This window comes from Schistocerca americana, chromosome 2 (genome assembly GCF_021461395.2).
Source record: "Schistocerca americana isolate TAMUIC-IGC-003095 chromosome 2, iqSchAmer2.1, whole genome shotgun sequence".
NCBI lineage: Eukaryota > Metazoa > Arthropoda > Insecta > Orthoptera > Acrididae > Schistocerca > Schistocerca americana.
Genome location: NC_060120.1, coordinates 33508980 through 33527504, shown reverse-complemented (window position 1 = coordinate 33527504; position 18525 = coordinate 33508980). Strand labels below are relative to the sequence as shown.

The window sequence follows — 18525 nt, the reverse complement described above, 5'->3', positions numbered from 1 at the left end:
ACATATACAAGGTGCACCATAATTAATGGCGCAAATGCATATAGTTGAAAGTACATGATACTAGAAGCAAAAAATCTCAGTAAACACAGGGTCGAAAATGCATACCTTAAGAGCTATGAGCACTTTTTCATCTTCGCTACTTTGAAACATAACTCTTGTAATGAACAAATGCTCATAATTTTAAGGTATGCATTTTAGAGCACATGTTTACTGGACTTTTTTTCTTGTTTTGGTCCATACCACAGTCTAGCATAACAGTCGCGACACTCACTGCTGTAAAAGTTTTTGCCGTTTGACAGATGGAGCGACACTCGCGCTCCAAGCGGCGGGTAAGGTGAACGTCAGACGCGTCGTAAGCATAATGTTTGTTTGCATCCATTTCCTACGTAATTTCCGATTTATTCGAGTTATTTTCTTGCCTCCAAGAGTTTGTGTGGTATCAGAAGGCATATACGTTTCTAAAAATGATTCTAAAATATGCGCAAGTATGGACAAAAACCATGAATCGAGTGGCAAGCTACAACACATTCGTGAAGAAACACTTGTGACATTGGACAGAATTGCAGCTTACCACATTGATATCAAAAGAATATAAGCACACAGATTCACATGTAAGAAGCACAGACACGTACCTCTACATGCAAAAGCGATCGACAGCTCGTTTATCGTTCTGTAGGCTTACTGTGTTTGTCATTGTCTCCTGTTGCCACAAGTAAGACCTTCATCTTTATATTATTCTAAGTGGGACAAGCAACTGCCAAATAGTGGGAGACATGTGCTGAAAACACTATAATGAGCTGATTGCATTACATTTCACGAAAAACCAAATATTTGAATAATTTTCAAACAATCTGTCTGTAGGCACTTTCCTTGTCCCGTAATAGTTTCGCTTCTGGGCATTCTGACACTTCACACGCTTTTGTAAGACACGAACAGCTACACTTAATTTAACCACTTCATCGTCAAAGCAGGTCTGTGTTGATGATTCACACTAATCTGGCACTGATACATGGAGAGTCGAACTGGCTGCTTCTGTGTCATAGGACTATTTTACAGCTTTAGATTGACTGTCGAATCTTTGTGGCAGTTTCTCCTTCATCGTCAGCCGAGGGAGTTTATTTGGAATGCCAAACAGTGTGGGTACTGCATTCCAAACGAGTTTGTTATTGTCTGCGTTCATGAACCGGTTTTGTTCGAAATGTAGCGAACAAAAGCTAATATTATTATACAGGTAAACTGGGTCTTTCTTCATAAGGTCTTCTCGTCTGCTATTAACTAGCCATTTTCTGCTCCTAAAACGAAACATTCATCATTTATACACATATAGTTTGCAAGTGAATCCTGACGATACAGTTTAGTAACATGATGGTATATACCTCCCAGGATCCTTAGGAAACCTAAAAAAAAGACAGCTGTGGTGTCTTCTTCCTGTTGTTGCTGCAATTTATTGCGCTACAAACGTTCCCGATGGTAAAAACCATTGTATAAATCAAAATAAACAATCACTATTCGCTTTCACGATCGCGCCGAACTCACAGTTCAACCTACCAGCCGCTTGTGGCGCTGCTGGCGCTGTAGCAACAAAATAAAGGCGAAGTGTCGCGACTGTTATGTTAGACTGTGGTCCATACTGCCACTTTCCAACATATGGGAAGCAAAGACCTTACAGTAGAAGAGATTTGTTTCACAGTATCGAAGATGAAAAATTGCTTGTAGCTTTTGAGGCATGCATTTTCGACCCTATGTTTACTGAGACTTTTTTGCTTCTAGTATCGCATACTTTCAACTGTATGCGTTTACGCCATTAATTATGATACACCCTGTATAAGGTACCGCGTTATGTATGTGAACTTCGCGAGTAAAAACAGTTAAATATCATCTTTCAAAGATCGCAGTTCCCGCAAAAGGGCAGTTGAGGACAGCCATGCGAGTTTAGAGCACATGACTTGAATTAACTTTCTGTGCCGCGTGGTTACGGCCGGTGTGAATATACCTTGACTTGACGGTGCTGTAACGTGATGGTATCGTGACCACCAGTGTAAATTATCCTTCAACCTTCTCTGCCAACCGCTGGAATGATTCAAGTATGATCTAGGAGGGTAGACGATAGGCATAGTTTGTTCGAACGTGCAAAACAATCTGTAGATAGCTGTACCATGTTCCCTAAATAGATGCTGCAATAGCATCTTCAGCACGTTGAACGACGCCCCAGGCATACAGACGGAGTGCACTTGGTGTTCCTTCTTGCCCCTTCCTGCCATTTCTACAAGGAGTACCATTATCCGCCTTGTGTTTGAACTGTATACGATTATTAGGTCTTACCCCTTTGCATCTACCTTCTCTTGATACAGGGCAAAGCAGGTTTCTACAAAATAGGAGAAGTGTGTTCCACTGGAAGACAGCATCTCGAACTTGTTGGAATGGGGGATCGGTAAAACACCCTGAGTCTCCTCAGGTTCCTTTCTATCCTGTAGAGGACTCCTAGATCTACCACTGACTCGTCACATGCTGTAAAGTGGATAAGTAATCTATCATCGACAGTGACTGATCGCTCATTAACGTACTTTCTTCTCTATCTTATTGCATATCGGCATTAATAATTTTTCATACGATACAGGACTAATCCAAAAATACTTTATGAAATAATTCGCGAACGTGATTCTGTTATTAATAAATAAATTAACATCAATATCTATGCGACAAGTCACTCGTCTTTTTCAGTTATTTTCTGTTGTTACAGGTACCGTAATATAACTGCAGCACAAATTTTCTGTAGGATGACAAACTGATGTTGTCAATACGTATTGTATCGCTCACTTATGGAACGTGAGGATGAGATCAGAAGATATACTACACACACAGAGGCATTCAAAATCATTCTTCCCATAATCCATACATGACTGCAACGAAAGAAATCTTAATAACTGATACAATGAGACGTACAGTCTGCCGGGCACCTCTGAAGTCGATATCGTCTAATTAAAGACGTCGATCTCTTGTGAGTATCTTTGACGCTATTTGTAAACAGCTTAGATCTGTGGACATTATATTGTTTGTGGAAAGTGTGTTGTGCCGGGAAGGAAGTGTTCCGTAAAACATTGGAAACGGAAACGAACGTGTTTTTATTAGTAAACGTTGTTCTCGATTTTTATGGGTTTCTGTTAGTAACAAAATAAAAAATGGATGCTGATCTGTATGATGAATTTGGGAATTACATTGGTCCTGAATTGGAGTCTGACGAAGAGGAAGAAGAAGGGTATGGAGAGCAGAACGATGCCCAAGAGTACGATGAAGATATGGACAATGAAAGGGAAGACGACATTGACCAGGCTCCAATGGCTGTTGTTCTACATGAAGATAAACGATACTACCCGGCTGCTTTAGAAGTCTTTGGTCCGGATGTAGAAACAATTGTACAGGAAGAAGACAACCAGCCACTTGATACTCCTCTGATTGCTCCCATTAAGAAAAAGAAATTTCAGCTTAAGGAACAGGAATTGCCAGAAACAGTGTATAACATGGAATTCCTAGCAGATTTAATGGACACTTCTAGCCTTATTAGAAACGTGGCTTTGATCGGACACTTGCATCATGGGAAAACAACATTTGTTGATTGTTTGATACAGCAAACACACCCAGGCATGAGAACGCTCGAAGAAAAGAATTTGCGATATACAGATACATTGTTCACAGAACAAGAACGTGGCGTAGGCATAAAAGCGATGCCCGTAACATTGGTACTTCCAAATATCAAGAATAAATCATATCTCGTAAATGTGTATGACACGCCAGGGCACGTGAACTTTTCGGACGAAGTGACGGCCGCTCAGCGGTTGTGTGATGGTGTGGTGCTGTTTGTGGACGCTGCCGAGGGTGTCATGCTCAACACAGAGCGCCTCTTAAAGCACGCAGTGCAAGAGAAACTTGCAATAACTGTATGTATTAACAAGATAGATAGGTTAATGCTTGAATTGAAACTTCCTCCACAGGACGCATATTATAAACTACGCCACATAGTTGATGAAGTAAATGGTTTGCTGGCCTTGTACTGTGAAGATGGAAATCCAGTTGTTGTTTCTCCCATATTAGGGAATGTCTGTTTTGCCAGTTCACAATACTCTGTCTGCTTTACCCTGAAATCTTTCGCAAATATATATGCACAGACTTACCCGAATGTCAATATCACAGAATTTGCCCGTCGCTTGTGGGGAGACATTTATTTCAATAGTAAAAGCAGACGATTTACCAAAAAAGCTCCTCATAATTCATCACAACGTAGCTTTGTTGAATTTATTCTGGAACCACTTTATAAAATATTTGCACAAGTTGTTGGTGATGTTGATACTACCCTGCCAAATGTACTAGACGAGTTAAATATTAGACTTACAAAAGAGGAGATGAAAATTAACATTAGACCTCTTTTGAGGTTAATATGTAATAGATTTCTGGGTGATTTCAGTGGATTTGTGGAAATGTGTGTAGAGCACATACCTGCACCATTAGAAAATGCTCCAGCTAAAGTGAAGCATATCTACACAGGACCTTTAGATACAAGTTTAGCAGAAGACATGTGCAGTTGTAATCCTGATGGACACTTAATGGTGTATAGTACAAAAATGTACCCTACAGATGATTGTACATTTTTCCAGGTTATGGCACGTGTAATGAGTGGTACTCTTCAGGCTGGGCAAGAAGTACGTGTTCTTGGAGAAAATTACACACTTACTGATGAGGAAGATTCAAGAATTCTAACAATTGGTCGTTTGTGGATCTTTGAGGCGAGATATAAAGTGGAATTAAATCGTATTCCAGCCGGTAATTGGGTGCTTATTGAAGGCATAGACCAGCCTATAGTCAAAACAGCTACAATTACTGATCTCAGTATCACTGATGATGTTTACATCTTTCGTCCACTGAAGTTCAATACTCAGTCAGTGATCAAAATTGCTGTTGAACCTGTAAATCCTTCTGAACTACCAAAAATGCTGGATGGTTTAAGAAAAGTTAACAAATCTTATCCACTTTTGACAACAAGAGTTGAAGAGTCAGGTGAACATGTGGTACTGGGGACTGGGGAATTGTATCTTGACTGTGTCATGCATGACCTGCGAAAAATGTACTCTGAAATTGATATTAAAGTTGCAGACCCAGTTGTTGCATTTTGCGAGACAGTTGTTGAGACTTCTTCATTGAAATGTTTTGCTGAAACTCCAAACAAGAAGAATAAAATAACTATGATTGCTGAACCATTAGAAAAGGGGTTGGCAGAAGATATAGAAAATGAAGTGGTTCAGATTTCATGGAACAAGAGAAGATTAGCTGAGTTTTTTCAGACAAAATATGACTGGGATCTTTTGGCTGCTCGATCTATTTGGGCTTTTGGGCCAGATCCAATTGGTCCAAACATTCTAGTGGATGATACTTTACCATCAGAAGTTGACAAAGGCCTCTTAAATTCTGTAAAGGATTCTATTGTTCAAGGTTTTCAGTGGGGCACTAGAGAGGGCCCGTTGTGTGAAGAACCTATTCGTAATGTTAAATTCAAAATTCTGGATGCAGTTATTGCACAAGAACCCTTGCACCGTGGTGGCGGGCAGATAATACCTACTGCGCGCAGGGTGGCATACTCAGCCTTTTTGATGGCAACACCTCGTTTAATGGAGCCGTATCTCTTTGTAGAGGTTCAGGCTCCTGCAGACTGTGTCTCAGCAGTTTACACAGTACTAGCAAAGCGCAGGGGACATGTTACGCAGGATGCCCCTGTTCCAGGATCCCCTTTGTATACAATAAAGGCATTTATACCAGCTATTGATTCATTTGGCTTTGAGACAGATCTTCGAACGCACACACAAGGGCAGGCATTTTGTTTGTCAGTTTTTCATCACTGGCAGATTGTTCCTGGTGATCCCCTTGATAAAAGTATTGTCATACGTCCTTTGGAGCCACAGCCTGCCACACATTTGGCAAGAGAGTTCATGATAAAAACACGTCGTCGTAAAGGTTTGAGTGAAGATGTATCGATTAATAAATTTTTTGATGATCCTATGTTGCTTGAACTTGCACGGCAAGATGTCATGTTGAACTATCCACTGTAAGCTTGTTCATGAGTGTTAACTATTCTATTGTTCATTCCTTTGTATATGACTTTCTGTGTTAAAGTTACAATAGGTGTGATATCAAATGTAGAATGTTATTTCTGTATGTATTGTGTGTAAGCAACACAGACAGATATACACATATGGTTTTAATTGCATTTTTCATAGCAGGTTACCAGTAGATGTAATCATCAGAATACATACCAGACGTTTGTTTATTGTGTAGTTTGACTGTACCTTGATTTGGTTAACTTTAATGAAAAGTGCATTTAATATGGAGTGAATATTGATCTCAAAATATTCTTATTTCATGTCCAGATGTAATGATTTCACCATTGCAACCAAATTTATCTTCCTACCTAACCTAGACCTCAGGCCACTCTACAGATCATATTGTCACTACAGTCAAGAGTTTGAGGGACACGGATACAACACTATCACACACTAAATGAGTTATTTTTCTATCAGAAATTGCTATTCCACTTTGAAGCTTGAGCATTGTATATTAGATATGTTTTATATTCTCTGTTACACTGTTTCAGAGTCTTTGCAGTGTTGCATTCTGTGTAAGATGTTTGTTGTACATCAGATTATCCAGTACATTGTAAATATTTCTGTGTTACTTTTTGTAAATACTTTTTTGTATGACCATTTGTATTACATACAATATTTGTCACTGATTCAGTCTTTTAATTTGTTTCTTTTCTTTTTTCCCCTGTCTCACAGTAGAATAATTAAGATCATATATTATGTAACTTAAATATAGTTGTGGTTGATGATTTATTCAGAGTGAATTTCTTGAGGAAAATATCTCACATTTGAATATTTGATGATTTGTGCAAGGAAAGTAACTGTCAGCGTAAACAGCCTGAGGCATAACAAGATTAATGTAATAACTACTCATTTGTTTGAGGTAGCTGCTCATCATCATTATGTTTTGGTGTGACTGTAGGGAGCTGCTGTGCTAAGCCAGTTTGTATAGTAGCTCACTAGAAAAGTGTAGTTACTGATTGAGCTATTACACTAACATAGCTCCATGCAACACAGAGTAATTCTACAATGCATGTATGCAAATGGATAGTGTGTACTGTTGTATTATCTATTCTTCGAGGTCTGTATTTCCTTTTAAGTTACTTTCTTCATACAAGATTGGAAAGTGAAGCCCAACAATTACATCTTGTCCTAGATATTAATACACACAAGATTTTGTGTACATTTACTACTTTATAATTTAAATAAAATAAAATGAGAATTATTGTATATGAACATATGCAGGAGTTCATAGACTTCAGTATCATGTTGTTCTTGTTTGGCATGGCATTAAATCTTGTGTTAGGAGGTTACACAATACAAATAAATTTATTTTGTAACTACTGAAGTATATGTTTGAGATGTACAGTTATCCTTAGTTTATGAACTGCCTGTAGTCGTATAGCTGGCTGGTAACGTGATTCATTTTACCATATAAACCAAAAGTGAATAAAGGCAATGACTACTTCCAGTTGAATAATAAGAATACAGATACACTTTATAGATGTGCAAAACAGACTTTATTCTGTTTGTCTTGGAATTCCTTTATCACACTGCATGTCAGTCTTTTGAAATTTCATTTTTTCATGTTAGTATTTCATAATTTTGATTGGAACTGTCTTTTAACCCGTTCGTGGTTAAATTTTATTTGAGACTTATTTCAAAAATATAGGGTAGAAAACTGCTTTGTTTCATGATAAATAATACACTTTCACTACCAAAATAATTTTAAGCTTACAAATTTTGAAAATTAGTGTAATGGGACACGTGTCCCAGGAACTTAACTAGATCCAAGTTTTCATGTGTATGTAGGACTTTCAGAATTAAATTTCTAATTTTAGATCAATTCTATCAGAGTGGTGATTATGGAAAAAAAGTATAACAAAGTGTAGCAAAATGCATTTATTCTACTGACAATGAAAAAACTGAAATGTCACACACAAGTTTTCAAAGTAACATTTGAGGATGGCTTTGATGTATCACACACCAACGTTTTCTGCATTCTATGAAGCTTCCCACTGCATACAAATTATGTACAAACCAGCAGAATTACTGAGATTTGGAATAATGTTTCAAAACGATGTCTGTGATGGCCAAGAAAATGCAATTAGTTACTTCAGACATTCTTTGACTGGAGAAGTGATGATTTGATCTGGTTTTGTGAAACAGACACACTGTGAGCACATGCTGCCCCCTTCTTTATATCCACCCCATGGCCCATAGTATTTTTCTTCAAATTGCAAAAGCAGCTCGCTATGTGTTAAGCACTAGACAGATGTGAGATGTAGATATCGCAGTGCTCAACACTGCATGTTACTATAGTGGTACAAATATATCCCATCAACTGTGAAAGGTTAACTATTTTAACATTGACAGCTAAGACATATTTCACTGTTGTAATAAGAGTGGAAGATAGTTGCTGCCTATGTGCTTAAAGCATGACATCAGCTCAGTAACCATATTATTTGCTGTTCCCAAAACAAAGGCATGAGACACATCTGTATTCAGCTATTTATTAAGGGCGATACCATCTCAAATCTTACAGGTCAAGAGTAAATGCTATTTCAAAATTTGCTGGAAAAAAAAAAAATGTGTGTTGAAGTTTCACATTCTGCCTCTCCAAAACTAAAATATTTTGATTTTCTGATTATTTGTTAAAACACTACAGATCTTTCTAAATGAGAGTATTTATGAAAATGGCATAATAAGAAAAAATTGTAATAAAGAAACCAAAACTGATAGAGATCTGAATTTATTTTCAGTAAATGTGTTGTTCCCAATACTGTGAGAAATGATTAATACGTAGACACTTTTTTTTGGAAAATAAACTATGAGCGTTTGTAACTTTTTACAAATTTCAGAATTATGTTTTGAAAATGTGGATAGTCACAGGAATGATCAACTGTCTTGAGAAATGAGAAAGTGGAAGGACTGCAAACTGTCAACTATGACATAGGTGCATGAAGTTCTTAAACTGTCAAAATATTTGTACATAAAAATGAAAGAATTTGAAATTTTTTGATTATTTAGAAATTATTTTCTCCAAAACTCCATCCTTCTAAAAATTTCATGGTATGTTAGTTGGTCATTGTACTTAGGGACTGTACAATCAGAGTGGGCAATGCTTCTCTGCACAAAATGTGAGAAATGTGAACCTAGCTCTTCTCTCAAGGTCAAAACATCATGGACACTTAAATATATAAATTGATTGCTCATTTTAAATAATGTCATGCAAAACTTGTATTTCTGGATCAAAATAATTACTTTACGACATTATAAGTGAGTGGGAATACAATTCATAATTTTTTTCAAAAGAATTTTATAACAAAAATGAGATATAGAATATTTATACCCATTTTTCTTTTCATGATATTATTATTGTCTTCTGTCATGATTTTACTTCTTCATGACTTTCCATGAATTAAAATTGCCTGCAATGTAACAGTCGACACTACACTGTAGAAAAGAGTTCGTTTGTTTTTTCCCACCTGCTTCTCATTAAACTTGTATAGCCGAGCTGAATTTGCAAACAGATTTTGATGGGCATTTGAAAGCATTAGCAGGACTATGAGGTGTTGTAAAAGAGACGGTTATATCTTGCAGCTCATGAGAGACACTTATTATCTGTCTCACTCACCACTGATTGTCACACACACAAGAAATGAAATGGCTCACTACAATGTCTTCTAATGTATACCGTGGTCTCTGCTTTCTCACACAGTAACAGACCACTCTTCTCTCTCTCTTTTCTTTCTTTCTTACCTTTTTTTTATTTTTTTTTTTTTAAAGAATTCCCTTAATGTTCTTTCATTTAGAATTAAGAGTTTCATGCTGGCGGTTTACAAATCCAGTAGCATGCCTTATAGCATCAACAGCTTCATGCTGGAGATTTGTTGCAAGATGTTTACAGAGACCTCTTACATGCACTTTCTCCGTGACCTATTGCTGAAAAAATCCATTTTTTGGTCTTAATTCCTATACTACAGTGTTGAGCAAGCTCATAAAGCTGAAAGCAGTGTAATGCATCAACAGTCATCACTTCAGCACCAGGACACAATGCACACTCCTGCAACCAAAATTTATCTTGCGGCTCTTGACTTATACACAAAAGCATCGGGTCCATCTCTGTGTACTTCTTTCCTGTGACTTTGCTTATGGTGGAACAAACAAGTTTCACATTAGTGCAGTAAATACATGTGCATACTTCCTTCACTGGCTGGCATTTCATCCACTTTGATTGTAAGCAGTAGAATTTTGTGAGACCAGTTTTTGAATTCGGGTTCTCGTTTTTCATTAGGAAATATTCTTCTCTTATTGAGCTTGTCATATATCTTTTTACCTTTTCAACTTTTTCTCCATTTTCACTAACAGAGATATCAGCCTGGTTAGGACTTTGCCTGCTGCTACCTTTGTCATCACTTATGTAATATTCCAAAGCAGCAGTAAGCATATCATCTGGCAACGGATGCCCACAGTAGGAATCTGGGCATTCCCAAATACCTTTCTCGTTCTTTATTTTACGAGCTTTTGAAATCAAATCATTAGAGGAAGTTGGTATGTATTTCTGTATCTGCTGCTTAGAGTAGTTACCTGGTATCAGTGTCACTAACCGTACCTTCTTAGTATGGGTGGCTGCTGAGATAGAAGTATTCAGGTTTCGAAACCACACATCACATTTCGTGCGCATATCTCTGTCTTCAGATTTGGCACCAAGTGCATCTACATTATACACTTCACAAAGTTTTGAAGATATTGCTTGAGTAAAGCTTGTTTCAATTTCTTGCACTGTTCTTTTTACATACAGTTTTCTTCTTGTGCTTCGTACTTTTCATGGATGTTTAAGGGGGGCTACAGAAGAAATGCTAACATTCAATGCATCAACAACTTCACGCCCAGGAATATAAACATCTGCAGCGTCTTCTTTAGTTTCACATTCAGGTGATGGTGATCGTTCTGGTGGGTTGTCACTAAATTTCTTCTTCTTGTGAGTGTAGCAGTTCCTGCACAAGGGGTGTGATGTTAATACCATTACTCGAGGACCAAGATATTTCTGCAATACCTCCAACATATTTCCAACAACTGTGAAGTGTTTTCCACTTTTATTAAACACCACCTTCTTGTGTCTTTTTTCAAAGTCCACACATTTCACTCTTTCAATACTGTATTTCCTCATTGACATGTATCTAACAAAAATTTCTGACCAAACACAAAACTTCATGCAGAATGGTTTACGTGCAAATTCCCACTTGTTTGTTATAAACAGAAGAGCACTTGAAACAGTGTTGCCAACATGCATATTTTATACTAGAAATTCAGTGATGTGAAATATGCATAAGGTTGCAAAATTTTTAACACTTAACACAGAAAAATATTGCCCACTGTGTTTACACTGGCTGCTAACACATTAACCAAACAATATTTTCTGTAATTCTCAAAAGTGTTCAGATGTGGGTTTTCAAATAAATAATTCATAAAAACTTGTAAAAATTCAATTTTTTACATTTTTGGCAATGAATATTTACATAATACAGGCAGATGGAGCAGAGAAGATACTGTTAATAATTACATTAGAAGTATCTGGTAATATGACAGAAAAGATAACCAAAATGTTTTAAGTGGAAAACTTAACTTAAATTTCATATTTTTGTCTTAAATTTGTAAGTTAAAGGAAGCCTAGAAGTGTGTAGGTGTCAACTAAATTTAAACACACTAAGAGGGAGCTTTAACACAAAACATCTGCCAGGCCTCCGGCACTTTTGGTTTACTAGTTTACTTTTTTGTTCTCTACTATTGTAAGAGTTATTTACTAAATATACATTTTTCAAAAATTACAAAAATTAAACTAAAACAAAAATACTTCATTTCTTAACACTTATTATATAGAGGTCTAATACATATTTTTTTTTTTTTTTAGAGAAATTCATGACCACGAGTTGACATGACTTGCATGATTTGAGATGAAAGCACCTTTAATGAAAATTAAGAAAACAGTTTTCTGTTGCAAGCTCTCCAAGTCTTGTTCCATTTTACTCAGTCTCTTACATATTGCCTGTAGCTAAAAAAAAATTATTTACACAATGCTCGGAATTAATTGTGTGCTGTGCAGCAGAGTGTATTGTGTAATGAAACTATAGTCACAGGCTTTGATCTTACCTCATTTCAGCCCTTCAGCTTTCCCATGGTCTATTAAAATGCTAGGTCTACTCTAGTTTCTGTGGAAAAAGTTTGTTCTCATGGTCCATGTTACTCAATAAAAGTTTAAGGTGATGATTTGTTTTATGCCACAGAAAACAGAGATTGTGGAGAAAATAGTAAAGACAATTTTCTGTGATTAATTAGAATATGGAAATAACATTATTTTGCAGAGTAAAAAGTAGTGTTTGCAAAACAAGATAAACAAACCGAAGGTCTAATCAGTTTTAAAAAATGATATTGTTCAACAACTATTCGCCTCGTCAACACTCAGCAGACTGAGATCGAGTTCTTTTTATCATCCTCACAATATGAGCAATTAAGTCTGCATCTTATTATTTGTAACACGTAAAGTTCCATTGACACACACAAGAGTGGTTACTGAGGCATGCCTGAACACTATAACAAAAAGGAACCTGCAGTAAGGACCAGCACCCATGTGGGGAACTTTGACCACAACCATTGGAAACTGAAACCCTCAAACGACTTGTGCCATTTAGCACCACCCAGAGGCATGTGTAACTTGAGCCACACACGGCAAGCAATAGCACTTCATTGTCTTAGCCATCTTGAAATCGTTGAAATTATGGCGAAAATCCATTTCATACCAGGACACAATTTTGCTGGGTGTTGCTCATGGAAAGATATGAGCATAGTACATTGGTCATTAACGACAGGCTAGCAAAACACCTTTGTTTGCTGGTAATGACCTCTTTATTTCAGTCTGTCTACAGCACTTTCCTATCAACACACTATTTTGTACTGACAGACTGGTTTTGCTAATGAAATGAGTAATAGGCTTTCACAACTACCATTTTATCACTGATGTGGATAGAGAAGCCCACAGATTTGATTGTGCTGCTATTCTTTTACCTACTGCACTTTTTCATTCTCTACAAATTTGCATTTCTCTTGTTTACATTTCCCAATACTTTACCATGCTGCTTAGCTCCTGCGTCTTGTTACTCCACCATTCCTGCATACAAATGCTGTTATTTTTGATATTCATTCACTCATGCAGCGGTCACTTTTGACTACTACCTGACTAGACCCTAGACATATGTACTCCTGTTCATGATACTTCATTGGTTGCTTTTGGTTTTTTATCCCTTCATTTTAATTCAGTCTTCTCCCTTTGTCCTCTAGTCAGCAAGGTCATTTCTCTCTCTTTTTTTCTCCTCAGCCTTTGTTGCCTTGTCACACCTGCTGCGTTCTTCTATTAGTCACTAATAAATGAATGTCTGATTCTTAAAACTTTAGAGATTTGGTGTCATACACACTGTATCACCGAAATGAAAGTGATCAGTAAACTTAATATAGTTATAATGCAGGCACAGAAAATCCACTTCTCCAGCAAAACCAGATGAAAACACAGACAGAGATGAAAAAATGATTGTTGTCACCTAACGAGATATGAAAATATTAGGATTCAGAACTAGCAGAGATAAGTGGCAGAGCATATGACAACCAGCAAGTTAACAACAAGCATGATTGGACATTAACAGAGAGTTTATAAATGCAACATACAATTCCCTCCAGGCATGGTGTGCACTGCAATTCAATAGTCGTTATAATGGTCCCTGTTTTACAATGTGAGCAATCTGGATTCTTCATCCCAATACAAGTTCCTCAGAACTTTGCAGATGAGAACTTGCTCTACAATACATCGTTGGTCCCTATCACCCCACCTAACTGTAACTTATGTATAATTCCCCAGTCTTCTCCTCACAGTTTTATTTACTTCCCTTGGCTTTCCTTTTCATTAATATTTTCACTCACATCAGATTTGGATTCATGAATCCCTGGCACTTCGAAGATTTCTGATGTCCCACTTAAAACACACATCTTTCCCCCTTACTCTGTCTGGTTTAAGTCTCCCTTGATTGGACATTCTGGGTGACTTTTTCTGCATCTGTAACTGTTTGTTTTTATCTGTACCAATCCAGATTTATTTATAGAAAACCATCTTCAACGTATGTATGACACAAGAAACAAAGATAATTTCATGTTGCCATCTTATAGACTAAACCTCCACTTCCAGACTCCTCAATACATGGCCATGAAAATTTATAATAAATTAAAAACGATAGAACTTTCACATGGAACTAGGCTTACTGAAGATAAAACTTTGTGCCAGTCTATTGCAAAAACATTATTATTGACCAATGAAATTTTTAAATGATGATGAAAATTACTTTGTAGAGTAATGAAACAGATTTGTAATAATCTTTGTAATTTAAGATTGAATTTTTTGACACATTGTATGTATTGCTGTTATATTATTTATATTGATTAGTCTCCTGTACTTTAAATCAATAATTTATGTATGTATGTGTGTCATGGGACAGTAGAATTCTGATTCCGCCATAGGAGCCCCATGCTCTTCAACCGTTTCCTCTGTTCTAGTTGGAGCCCCAATTTTCAAAACGTAGAATTTTATGCCTTTGTACGCATTTCCATTTACTGCCACTTAGTAGCAGATTCTGTCCATCTATTTTATGCACTAGTTTAGCACAGTGGATCACCTTTTTATTTATCATACTCTGTGAAATCTATAATCAATTTCATGACATCAGTGCGGGCAGCTGAACAATATCATTTTTTAAAACTGATTAGACCTGCAGTTTGTTTATCTTGTTTTGCGAACGCTACTTTTTACTCTGCAAAATAATGTTATTTCCATATTCTAATTAATCACAGAAAATTGTCTTTACCATTTTCCCCACAATCTCTGTTTTCTGTGGCATAAAACAAATCTTCATCTTAAACTTTTATTGAGCAACATGGACCATGAGAACAAACTTTTTCCACGGAAACTAGAGTAGACCTAGCATTTTAATAGACCATGGGAAAGCTGAAAGGTTGACATGAACTACGATCAAAGCCTGTGACTATGGTTTCATTACACACTACACTCTGCTGCACATTACAAAATTAATTCCGAGCACTGTGTTGATTAATAATAATGATAGTGCTACACCTTGGAGATATTTGGAGAATCCCCCACCATGAAGCTGACTAAAGATGTTGTACTTCTAAATAGTTTTATGTGTTTTCTCCAGGTGAAAGATAATGTTGGAATGTGGTGCCTTATCCCACACAAGATACCGTGTTTTAAAAATATTCTATTATGGTTGTGTATAGTGTGTGAAGAGAATGGCAGCCACTGGCTCTTTGTCCTAATGATCTGAAAGAGCCTGTTGAGGTCCTCCATTAACAGAACATGTTCAATAATGGTTACTTTTAAGAAGTCTTTGATGAAGTATCCTATGGAGCTTATTTTAATACTTTCAGTTTAGTTTCTCATGTTTTTGCACTCATCCAAAAGCTGCCAATTCCATTGTTTTGTCTTAAATGATAGTGCTTGTTCACCTTCGCCATATTAAAGAAATTACTCAACATTGCTACTGGGGATTCACTAGCACTCTGTGGCTGTACAAATATCTTGAACATATTGTGGTTAATGCCCTACATCATGAGGCTGTCACAGTAAGTGCAACAGGTCCTCATGCATAAGTGTAATTGACATAGACTGTGTGGTTTGTTTTATCAAGCAATGGAAAATCCAGGATGGAATATAACAATATTGTGAGAAGGAAAGTTGGCACTCACCATATAGCCAAGATCCTGAGTCATTATAGGCTCAGCAAAAAGACTGTCACAAATAAGCTTTTGGCCAACAAGGCCTTTGTTTAAAATACATGACAGACAGACATATACACTTACTAATGCAACTCACAACTCACACACAGATGAGTGCAGTCTCTGGCAGCTGAAGCCACGCTGGCTTCAGCTTCAGACACTGCAGTCGTGTGTGTGTGTGTGTGTGTGTGTGTGTGTGTGTGTGTGTGTGTGTGTGTGTCATGTATTTTAGACAAAGGTCTTGTTGGCCAAAAACTTATTTGTGACAGTCTTTTTACTGAGCCTATCACAACTCAGTATCTGCGCTATATTGTTTGTTTTATCTTGTTTATAAATTCACAACAAGGACTTCATTTGATGGCTATAGGTGTGTACCATCTCTTGTGTGTTTATTTGTTATATGGCATAAATGGAAATATGAATATTACAGTAAAAAAGGAATTTTAGATATGACACATTTCAAAAACGAAACAGAGAATTGTAAAAGACCGGTACATAGCATACAAACAACAAAGAGTAAACAAACTTTTCAAATACTTATAACTTGTTATCTAACTGACAAAATTCCAGGTCAGAACGACTGGTGTAACTTCCAAAAGGTCATTCAGTTCCCCTTGTTACACTCACAGATTACTCTTTCACAATAGGATTGATCGTTTGTTGGGGTGCACCAAGGTGTCTTAACAAAGCCCTAGTTATGAAGAGACTCTGTGCCTTTATGTGAGAAGTTTAGATTCTGTTCTGTCTGAGTCAATGCACAGTAATTCTGTCTGTGATAGAGGAGTTCCTCCTGTACATGACATTTAGCTAACATATCCGACTGGGTGCCCCATTGTTTTCATGAGGTACATCGGTTCCTGGTGAGACTTTCTGTTTACCTGACAAGTGGTTTTCCAGATCTGAGCATGTCTCATATGAGTGGTAGTCGGGCTTGATGGGCTGAATGATGCAGCTTTCCACACATGAGGGCGTCTGTTCTTCAGTCATCTCTTGTGTTAATTCTCGATAGTATGGAGGATCACTGAGATGAAGTAGATTTCATCTTTCCCATGATCATACTCATTGTCCAGACAAGCTGAACATCAGTCAGTTTATTTTGGTACCCCTGTAGTAGACCAGAACAAGAAATTTGTTTCATAGGTTATGGGCACTGAACCACCAGACTGAGCCACAAAGTTTTGGTATTACTTTGCTTTTGGTCCTGAGTTTGCCCTATACTCCAATTATGAAAGAGGCATGCCCTTTCTTCCTCTACTCTGATCCTTGGCATATATGTAAGACTGCTGCCATGTCCTGCTGAAACTAAACATATGTTTGAGGTCTGGTATTATAAATTGCATCCATGTTTTCTAAAGATCTAATGAAAATGGTCACAACCACTCTTTAATTTGAATCTAGACTGAATTTTTATAACATTATTATGAGAAGGAAAGTTGTTACCATATAGCAGTGATGCTGAGTCACAGATAGGCAGAACAAAAAGACTCTCACATTAAGGCCATTAAGCCCTTTGTCAACAATAGACACACATACATGCACACACTTACACAAATGCAACTCACACACACGAGTGCAGTCTCAGGCAACTGAAACCACACTGTGAGCAGCAGCACCAGTGCAAGATGGGAGTGATGACTGGGTGGGGGTAAGGAGGAGGCTGGGGCGGGTAGACGGAGGCATAGTATGGTGGGGATGGCGGACAGTGAAGTGCTGCAGATTAGACAAAGGGCAGGGGAGAGGTGGGGAAGGAGGTGAGGGAAGTAGTGGAAAAGGAGAGAAATAAAAAGACTGGGTGTGGCGGTGGAATGACGGCCGTGTAGTGCTACAATGGGGACAGGGAAGCAGCTGGATGGGTGAGGACAGTGACTAACGAAAGTTGAGGCCAGAAAGCTGATGTTGGTGGGAAGGATTCATATGGCACAGGCTGTGAAGCAGTCATTGAAATGAGGGATATCTGTTTGGCAGCATGTTCAGCAACAGGGTGGTCCACTTGTTTCTTGGCCACAGTTTGGCGGTGGCCATTCACGCGGAAAGACAGCTTGTTGGTCGTCATGCCTACATAGAATGCAGCACAGTGGTTGCAGCTTAGCTTGTAGACCACGTGACTGGTTTCACAGGTAGCCCTGCCTTTGATGGGATAGGTGGGGTTAGTGCCTGGACTGAGTCTATTACAGGGGTGTGAGGCATGAGGTAAAGGATTGGGAGCAGGTACTGTGTAAGGATGGGTGAGTATATTGTGTAGGTTCGGTGAACGGCAGAATACCATGGTGGGAGTGATGGGAAGGATAGTGGGCAGGACATTTCTCATTTCAGGGCACAACGAGAGATAATTGAAACCCTGGTGGAGAGTGTAATTCAGTTGCTCCAGTCCTGGATGGTACTGAGTTACGAGGGGAATGCTCCTCTGTGGCTGGATGGTGGGACTTAGGGAGATGGTGGGAGACTAGAAAGATAAGGCACGGGAGATTTGTTTTTGCGCAAGGTTGGGACGATAATTACGGTCAATGAAGGCTTCAATGAGACCTTTGGAATATTTCAAGATGGACTGCTTGTCGCTGCAGATGCA

The 18525-nt window shown here is 37.8% G+C and overlaps 1 protein-coding gene across 1 annotated transcript; it reads left to right on the top strand.

Moving 5' to 3' along the window:
- Nucleotides 1-3034: 3034 nt before the first annotated feature.
- LOC124595078 (116 kDa U5 small nuclear ribonucleoprotein component) lies at nucleotides 3035-6770 on the top strand. Its single transcript, XM_047133660.1, has one exon. The coding sequence runs from the start codon at nucleotides 3180-3182 to the stop codon at nucleotides 6093-6095; it is 2916 nt and encodes a 971-aa protein (XP_046989616.1). The 5' UTR covers nucleotides 3035-3179; the 3' UTR covers nucleotides 6096-6770.
- The last annotated feature ends 11755 nt before the right edge of the window (nucleotides 6771-18525 follow it).

Bases quoted from the DNA above. Each gene is read 5' to 3' on its own strand.
- LOC124595078 (XM_047133660.1), top strand. From the start codon at position 3,180: ATGGATGCTGATCTGTATGATGAATTTGGGAATTACATTGGTCCTGAA.